Here is a 9,141-nt window from a genome sequence, read left to right on the forward strand (position 1 = left end):
GAGGAACCAGCTATGGTGTGGCCACAGCGCGGCGACGCCTTACCAGCCGTGTGGGGCTGGACCCCCAGGGAATGTGTGTCCCACAAGAATGAGGGGCACTGGGCCATTTTTATCTGGACAGACCTGGAAGAATTTTCCAACAGCTGAATTTCTGCAGAGCAAACTCAAGAGGGAAGGTCTGTGGCCCACGAGAACCCAGAGGCAGGTGCTGGAGGACAGCCCAGGAGGGAAGCTGGTGGCCCAGCGCTGAGGGTGCCTGAGGCAGGCGGCGGGTGGCCAGACATGGCGTCTCTGTAGTCCTCAAGGCCGCTGTTCCCCGGCAACATCTTTGACGCCAGGGCCAGGCCGGCCGCCTGTGACCAGACGGGAGGCCCTCTGTCCTCTGCAGGGTTCCGGAAGACTCTGTGGCATTGTTATCTTCCCCTCCTGCAGTGTTAACATCAGTCCGCCCACCACGCCATCCGGTCCTTCCTTCCTGGGAAGATTTTAACTATGGATTCAATGTTTTCCAGAAACAGAGGGCTGTCCGGGGCACCTGCTCCTCCGGCGTGAACGGCAGTTGGCGCATCTGTCCCGAATGCCAATGGCACGAGTGCCAAGTTGCCCGGAACGGTCATTCTGTTTGCACGGGTGGCATCTGTGCTCCTGCGTGGTCTCCATGCTCCCACCTGGCCTGGCTACATGTTCCCTCGCTGGATCCATTTCCCCAAAGAACAGGGTTTGGTTCTTCGATTTTGTTGATACTTGTCACATTCTACTTTCTCTGGGTTTGACTTGCTCTCCAGCTTACCGGAGGTGGCGGCTCACCTCACTACCACAATGTCACGACCTTCGTCCTTCGTCTCCGATCGGTTCCAAATAGTCTCTAATTTCCCTCTTGCGTTCTGGAGGCCCCCGGCCCCCCGGGGTCTTTCTGCTTCTGCTGCTCACCTGGCCCCACGGAGGCTGAAGACACGGTGTGTCTGCCTAGAACCACTGCCCTTCGTTTGGGCCTATTTTGTGTCTTTCTCAGTAAACAGGCTCTTTGCTCCTGGGAAGAGTGTGTGCTCTGCCGTGGGGTGGGGTGTCCCACGGGTCACTGAGGCTCACGGTGCCCAGGCTTCCATGTCCTTGCTGGTCTGCCGCTGCCATGGGGCCATCAGTCACCGGGCAAGGCAGGGCTTCCACGTCTTCCTGCGCGTCTGACAACTTCTGCCTCACGATTAGTCTGCCAACTTCAACGTTCAGGATTATGTCCTTTTCATGGACTTAGTTTACCTTCATTTGGATGAAAAGACTGTATCGCCTGCTAATACCCTTTCCTAAAATCGACTTTCCCGATATTGTCAGTCCAGCTTTCTTTTTTTGAGCATCCACAGGCGAGTCTTCGCTCGGGGCTTTCCTCTGACCCTTCCGTGTCCCACTGTTTCCAGGGGCGGCTTCTGTGCAGCGTCTGGCTGGGCCTCGCCTCTGCACTCAGCCGGCGGCCTCTGCCGCTTAGTCCCGTGTCTGCCTCACTGACGTTTACTGTGTCCGTTGCTGTGACAGCGGAGATTCCACTTTGCTGCCGGCTTCTGCGGTCTCATCTGTTGCGCTCCTCGGCTCATGTCTTCCCGCCTTCTCTTGCAATCGAATATTTCTTAATGTGTTTTTGTCTCCTTCGTTGGCTCAAGAGCCATAACGGCTTACGCTGGAGGTTGCTGCAGGATGTATAGAACCCGTGTTTGCCTCCAGCACCCTGAGACCAACACCAGCCCCCACCCCAGCGTGAGAACCGGCGAGAGCAGCCCGGCGCACCTCCCCTCCTGATGCTGCGCTGGGGTCGCAGATGCGCCTCAGGGACCCGAAAAATATGGTCATTATTCCAGGTTTGAGTGGCTTCTTGTCCTTTAGGATCATCTAGGATAATTCTTATGAAAACAATCTCTATATTCACCCTCAAATTTCCTGTTTCTGGTGCTCCTCGCTCCCACGCATAGGTCCCATTTCCACGTGCTGCTGGAACGGCCCCTCCTAACCCTCGTTACAGAGCAGATGTGCTGTGACTCGCCCAGCTTAGCATGTCTATAAAAACACTTATCTCTAAAATATATTCTAAAATATATTTTCTTTAGAAAGGATTCAGTTAGATTTTTTCCTTTCAGTATTTTTTTTTATAGGTTTAATTTGTTTATTTGAGACGGCACACAGGCAGGTGGAGGGGCAGAGGGGGAAGCAGGCTTACTGCCGAGCAGAGAGCCCGATGCGGGGCTCGGTCCCAAGACCCTGAGATCATGACGTGAGCCGAAGGCAGAGGCTGTCACCCACTGAGCCACCCAGGCGCCCCTTCAAGACATCTTCCAACTTGAGTTGTTGCTGGTGAGAAGTCTCCTCTGTCATTTTGTTATTCCTTTGGATGTCATGCATGGTTCTTCTCTGGCCACTTTATCGATTTTTCTCTTTGCTACAAATCAGCGATATGATTCTGCACACCTTTTGGTTTTCTTCTTGTTTCTTGTGCTTGGTTCTTGTTGCACTTCTCCAATCTGTGGTTTTATATCTATTTTAAGCAAATCTGACAAGTCAGCAGACATTTCTTCAAAGGCCTCCCTGGCCCTGCCCGCCCCCCCCCCCCCCCCGGCCCCCACCCCCCCCCCCCCCCCCGGGCTCCTGCGGGTCCTGGATGTTTCCTTGTTTCCCTCAGTTTCATTCGCACCCGTCACACCGCTGTCTTCCGCTCGTTCCTGTTACTGTCTTCTTCTGCAAGATCAGATCTCCCAGGGCCCCCCCCACATGGTAGCCTCCCCTCCAACTGCTAGGACTTGGAATCGATTTGACAATGTTTCCGCATCATGGGCTCGGCCGCAGCTTGCCGGTGTCTCCGCTGCGGACTGTAATCGGATGCAGACGCTGTGAATTTCACCTTCTTGGGTGAAGGGGATCTGTTAGCTGCTCACCGGGGAACAGAATCTTCGAGACTTGCTCCTTTCAGATCTTGTCTTTAAGCTTTGTTGGGAGGAACCAACAGTGCTTGGTCTGTGACTGAGTTTTTCCCCAACTGTTGAGCCGGCCCCGGAACAGTGGGGCTTGCACTCCGGCTGCCGGCAATGGGCAGGACCACTCTTTGCGTGCAGGGTTGCCCCTTCAGATCCTATCTGGTGGCTCCCACTTGAAAGGGTATCGCCTCCTGACGCACAGGCACTGGTCTGCAACCTGTGGGATCCCGGGGACCTGGTGCTGGGCTCCAGGCTTCTCCTGCCCAGCTCCCTCCTCTCAGGCCCGGCCCCATGCTGTCGCCGGGACACCCGGGGTCCAGTGTGCGCCTCCCTCTGTGCCTGGTCCTCAGCGTCTTCATGATGGACATTTCACACGTGGTGTCCAGTTGTCATCCTTTTGGACCGGAGAGTAAACTCTGTTGCATCTCCTCGTCCAGAAGGAGAAGCTCCTAAAACAGAACTTTAAAGTCTTGTTTGAAAAAGAGAGGCTGAGGGCGCCTGGGTGGCTCAGCGGGTTAAAGCCTCTGCCTTCGGCTCAGGTCATGATCCCAGCGTCCTGGGATCGAGCCCCACATCGGGCTCTCTGCTCCTCGGAGAGCCTGCTTCCCCCTCTCTCTCGGCCTGCCTCTCTGCCTACTTGTGATCTCTGTCTGACAAAAAAAAAAAAAAAATCTAAAAAAAAAAAAAAAAAAAAAAAAGAAAAAGAGAGGCTGAAAGTTAACGAGCCACGTAACTACCTGCAAAGTAGGAAAGGGGATATGAAAAGAGACGCACAAGGAGTGACAGACCTGAGCGGAAGTCAGTGAAGGAGAAAACAACACATAGAGAATGAGCAGAGCTGAGCAGTTTCTGAAAAGATCAAAGATGCTGAAGCTGACAAAAGCCGCTGGAGCAAGAAGAAAAGGAATCACAGGGGCCCCTGGGCGGCTCAGTTGGAGAACTGCCTGCCTGCAGCTCCAGTCTTGGTCCTGGGGTCCCGGGATCGAGTCCCCACTCAGTGAGGAGCCCACTCTCCCTCTGCCTGCCGCACCCCCTGCTTGTGCGCACACACTTTCTCTGACAAGGAAATAATATCTTTTTATTAGAAAAAAGAAGAAAGGAATTACAAGTAACTAAGCAATTGTTAGGCACTAAAAGCATTTTCCCCATTGGGCGCCTGGGTGGCTCAGTGGGTTAAGCCACTGCCTTCGGCTCAGGTCATGATCCTGGAGTCCTGGGATCGAGTCCCGCATCGGGCTCTCTGCTCAGCAGGGAGCCTGCTTCCTCCTCCTCTCTCTCTGCCTGCCTCTCTGCCTACTTGTGATCTCTGTCAAATAAATAAATAAATTCTTTAAAAAAAAAAAAAAAAAAAAAAAAAAAAAAAAAAAAAAAAGCATTTTCCCCAGACCTCCAGGGCCGGCAGTTGGGGGCTTTTTGGAAACGGGGTCTCTGCAGAGGGTCGAGCCCAGGTGAGGTCTTTATGGTGGGTCTGGAGCCAACAGGACTGTATCCTTGTCAACGGGGGATCTGGGGGTGTGAGCTCAGGGAGCAGGTCGCGTGAGGACAGCAGTGGCTGCCTCAGCCTCGGTAGGAGCCAGGCCTCGGCACCCTCAACCCCGGGCCTCCGGCCTCCGGGACGGAACAAATGCTGATTTCCAGAAGATGCCCTGGCAGCTCGCATTTCTGCCTAGAGGCTGCAGGCGTGCCCGCATGCCGCCCTGGGGATGCGGCCAAGAGGCCCTGAGAACCGGAGAATGCTACGGGCAGGTTTAAGCCGAATGCACCAGTTCTTTAAGCGAAACAATGGAACTTCGAGAATCTCCACGAAAACGACACAAATTCTGGCAGCAGCAAAAGTGAAAGTCCCAGCAATGCCCAGCTGCGCCAGAGGCCACATCAGGAATGTTCTCAAGAACAGAACACAGGACAGGCTCTCCGCCCACCTTGTGTGGTCCGTCCCGTCAGCCGGGGAGCCCAACACAGCTGCTACCAGAAACAGGACTACAAGGGAAATAGAGAAAAACAGGCCTGTTATCCAAATAGGAGGTCCGAATGGGCAGGAAGAACAGAAGATATCCAGCCCCGTTAGACGTCGGGGGCAAATCCAGGCCTCAGGAAGGTCCCCTGCGTGCCCACCGGATGGCAACACAAGCATGGGGTGGGTGTGACACGGGCCCTGGAGGGGCGGGTGTGATGCCGGAAGGCCCTGGGGGGTCGAGGCAGGTGTGACATGGGGGCCCCGGGATGGCGCTGGACCAAGCCTGGGGACATCGGCTCCCCTGATGCCAAGCATGCATGCGCTCCACCCGGGCGGGGCCCCAGAGAGCTGACCACTGCGCCCACTGAAGACACACACGTGCGTGCTGGGTGACTTTATCCTGGCCCCAAACTGGACAAAACCCTGACATCTGCCCACGATCCCCAAAGTGTGGCTGTTTCCACAGTGGGGTGCCACACAGCAGGGCAAGGGAGGGCCACGGGCGAAGAGAGAATTCGGAGCCATGGAAGCCAGACGAGTCCGGTGAGGGGCTCTGGGTGGGGAGGGACAAGCTGGGGCCGCTGTGCATGAGGGCCGCCGAGTGGTCTCTGCAGGCGGCCAGCCAGGAGGCCGAGGGGGATGCGGGAACCCGTCACTGGGAGCTGCCCACTCTGCTCCCACGGGGCTGTGTGAAAATTCCCCACAGGGGTGCTCCCCACGCAGGGGTCAGGCTGTGTCTACACTGGCACAGAAGCCTGTCTGGACCGTAGGATGAGATAAGGTGAATGAGCAGCCTGGGGAGCCACAGAGGTACCCTGGGCCCTGGGCCTGGCAGCTGTGACTATGGGAAGGCCTCGAGAGGGGGCACGACTCTGCATCATCCTGTGGCTAACCAGACCCCCCCCCCCGCCCCGAGGCGCCCCCAACAGGCAGCAGGAGGCCAGAACGTGGAGAGGCAGTTATGCAGGGAGGGGCCGGGGGCCCCCCAGAGGCTGGGAGAGACAGGGCCTCTGGCCAGGAGCATCTGGTGGGACCCACCTGCCCACATGGAAGCTGGAGACTGGCGGAGGATGAGATGCGTCTGTATCGTAAGCCAGTCAGCAGTGCTGCCCCGGGACCCCTGCCGCTGCCCCTCCCAGGGTGGAAATGAATGAGGGTCACTTGAACAGCCCGTCCTGCTCAGCTCACATGCCCGGCTGGGAGCTGCGGGCTCCTGAGAGGCACACACATGCGGTTTCCGCTGTGAACGGACTGCGGCAACAGCGTGCTCAGCGTGCGTGGGGACAGGTGGGGGGCACATGTGCTCCTGAGCCTGGGCCTCCTGCAGACAGCGATTGGCTCCGCCTTCTGCCCTGGGACGAGCTCAGCATCGCCGGTGTGGACACGGCAGGACCACAGCAAAAGTCGGAATTCGAAGCCAGCCCTATGGTAGATGCTGGGCACCAGCCCCAAACAGTGACAGCAGCAGTTTGCCCGTTGCCAGGGCAGAGCCTCAAGGGTAACCGCACAGAGCACACGCCTGCCTTCGCCTCCTGCCCTGTCACACCGCTCCGCTCAGCTCGCCCCGACCTGGGGCGTTCCTGAAAAACGCCACCTGTCAGGCCAGTGGCGGCCATGTGACAAATTCAACACCGGGTACATAGAAAAAAGTTTGTGATGTCAGAGCTCGAGAGGTGTGAACCCCCACCGCACGCACGTTTCTGGGAACAGGAGTGAAGCCACTTAGATGCCCCCGCCCCCGTCATCCCAGGCCCAGCAAACGTTACAGCCAGAGAAATTTATTTTAAAATAGAAACATACGTACATGAAGCTTTTAAAATAGTCAATTTTAAACAAAAAGAAAGAAAGCCATTGGATCCCAGTCTCTAAGGAATGGATCTGAAGAGCCGCTGGAGTGCTCACAGGCCCCACGCGCGGCCCCTGGCCCCCCGGCGCTGTGCTGCCCACGGTCAGAGCCTGGTGCGGGACGGGCGTCCCCGCCGGGGCCCTTCTCCGTGACAACATGAAACGACTCGGGAGGTGACGGGACACGTTCGGGTTTTGGCAATGCAGAAGATGGAACGTCCGGGGATTTCACCAGAAGCCTCCAAAATACTCAGCCGACAACCCAGCTCTGCCGCCCGGTGGCCGACCCCACGTGGCCTGGGCGGTGACTCATTCGGCGTGGGCCTTCCGCGAAGGCTTCTCCTCATATGACTCCCCGAACTCGTTCACCCTGCTCTTATCCACGGGATAAAGCCTACAAGGACAAGATGCCCTCGGGCTCTGCCATCTGGAGGCGCCCAATCCCAGCAAGGAGGACCCAGTGAGCCCCGCTGCCACAGGAGGAGGATTCAGGGGTTCCCTCATGCCCACTTGTCATGTGTGCGTTTTTACAATCAGGACCAAGCTCTGTGCTCGAGGACCATCAGGGGCCCAGGGTGGCGTCCCCCTCTGTGCTCAGCCACGCACGGCAGGTGTCCGGGAGAGGTGCTGTTACACCGTGGGACGCGCGGCCGGCCGGACCCACATGGCGGCACATAGACCAGCTCGTCTCAGCCCGGAAGTAAGGGTGGTCTCCCCGCGCACGCGGTCTCCTGCCCCGGGGGCCAGCAGCACGGGCGCCCCTGCACTCCCCTGCACTCACCATCGCTGGTAAAGGTACACGAGGAACACCACGTCGTCTCTGAAGCACGCCAGCCGGTGGGACGTGGGCATGGTGATGATGAAGGCGAAGACGTCGTCAATGAAGGTGTTGAAGGCCTGCAGGCCGGACGGGGAAGGAAGGAGCGCGGCCGTCGATTGCTCCCGAAGACACCCGCCCCACGCACGGCCCCGTTCACCCCCGTCAAAGACGGCAGAGCGCTGCTCTGCAGGCACCAGGTGTGACCGCAGGTGTCCCAGCGACACCAAAAGGCAGAGAATGGGCAAGTGCAGGAGGACACTGGACGCCGGGGGAGCCGACCCTGTGGCCCGGGGTGCCCAGGTCTCCCCAGACGGCGAGGCCTGCAAGGGCTGCCCCGCAAACACGGGCTGGGAACGTGGCCGAGTCCCCGCTCCTCACAACTGGTTGTGGTCCTCCAGCATCTGGAGCCGCAGAGGTGAAGCCCACCTCCCCTGAAAACCACACGACACGCTCGGGAGGCCACATGGTCCCAAGCGCCACCGTGTGGGACGCACCCTGCCAGGACGACCCCGTGGCAGCCGGATGCATCTGGGGACGGGGCCCCTGGGGGCAGGTGGGGTCTGCACTCTGATGCATGTTGCCAACAGAAACGTGGCTTTGATTAGAGATAACGGCTTCGGCTGGGTGGACGCTCAGAGAACCACTGTCCTCGAGTCACTGCCACGGCCCACAGGTGCAAAGGACTGCCTCCCCACCCCCCACCACCGTGAAGTGCCACCCAGCAGGACACTGACCTTGTAGGTGAAGGCCTTCCAGGGCAGGTGCGCCACTGACTTCATCTGGGGACAAGACAGACGCGGCAAGTCAGCGGCCGGCCGCACAGGAGACGCGGGGTGCTCACGGGCCGCAGCTTACCTTGTAGTTCACAAACAGCTGAGGCAGCATGAACAGGAAGCCGAATGCGTACACCCCTGCGAGACAGATGTGGGCTGCGACGGCGCGGCGTCCGGGCAGGAGAGCCGATGCCCTATGGCCCAGCTACGGTCCCCGCCCATGGGCCGTGCGCCGGCAGCCCGGCCTGCTGCCCTCCACAGCCCGCCACAGGCCCTGCCCACAAGGCAGGAGCCCATTACGGGCTCTGTGCAGACAGGCTCTGGCCCTCCACCGTCCACACAGAGCCCAGGCCAGGCAGGGCCGGCCTACCCCCCCCCCAAGGTGTGGACCCAGCCCGGGCACGGGGCTCAAGGGCCAGGCAGTGCGCTATGCTCCGGGGCCTGCCCTCGGGCAACGGGTGCACACTGGGCTGTTCCCCGCGGCCTGCAGCTGTTCTCGCACGAAGGAAAGGTACGGCTTGGGGCTCTGCGGCTGGAGCAGCCCAAGTGGGGCTCCCACAAACACATCAGGGATCTGGGGGCCTCCAAACAGAGCCCGGGCAGCAGCAAAGGTCCTGCCCGCACGACCTCGAACCGCATGGGCACGTGCAGAGCCAAAAGGAGCTGCTGAAATGCCACCGGCAGGGCTGAGGCCCACGACTCACCGTTAACGAAGCTGTTGATGAGCCAAGAGTACCAGCTGGAAGGGGAGGAGCGCCGTCAGTCCGCGCCCCGCCCCGCCCCCCCCCCCCC

General features: G+C 59.0%; 1 protein-coding gene across 1 annotated transcript in view; it reads right to left on the reverse strand.

Annotated features, from left to right (window-relative positions):
* Positions 1 to 6,669: 6,669 nt before the first annotated feature.
* The window catches only part of CLPTM1L (CLPTM1 like), a gene marked incomplete at its 5' end in the record, with an annotated part of 14,240 nt that continues 11,768 nt past the window's right edge, over positions 6,670 to 9,141 (reverse strand). Inside the window, 5 exons of the mRNA XM_059416767.1 lie at positions 6,670 to 7,150; positions 7,538 to 7,653; positions 8,311 to 8,355; positions 8,432 to 8,487; positions 9,054 to 9,088. Of these exons, the coding sequence (XP_059272750.1) occupies positions 7,066 to 7,150; positions 7,538 to 7,653; positions 8,311 to 8,355; positions 8,432 to 8,487; positions 9,054 to 9,088 (337 nt within the window). The remainder of the gene's footprint in view (positions 7,151 to 7,537; positions 7,654 to 8,310; positions 8,356 to 8,431; positions 8,488 to 9,053; positions 9,089 to 9,141) is intronic.

Source organism: Mustela nigripes, chromosome 12 (genome assembly GCF_022355385.1).
Source record: "Mustela nigripes isolate SB6536 chromosome 12, MUSNIG.SB6536, whole genome shotgun sequence".
Lineage (NCBI taxonomy): Eukaryota > Metazoa > Chordata > Mammalia > Carnivora > Mustelidae > Mustela > Mustela nigripes.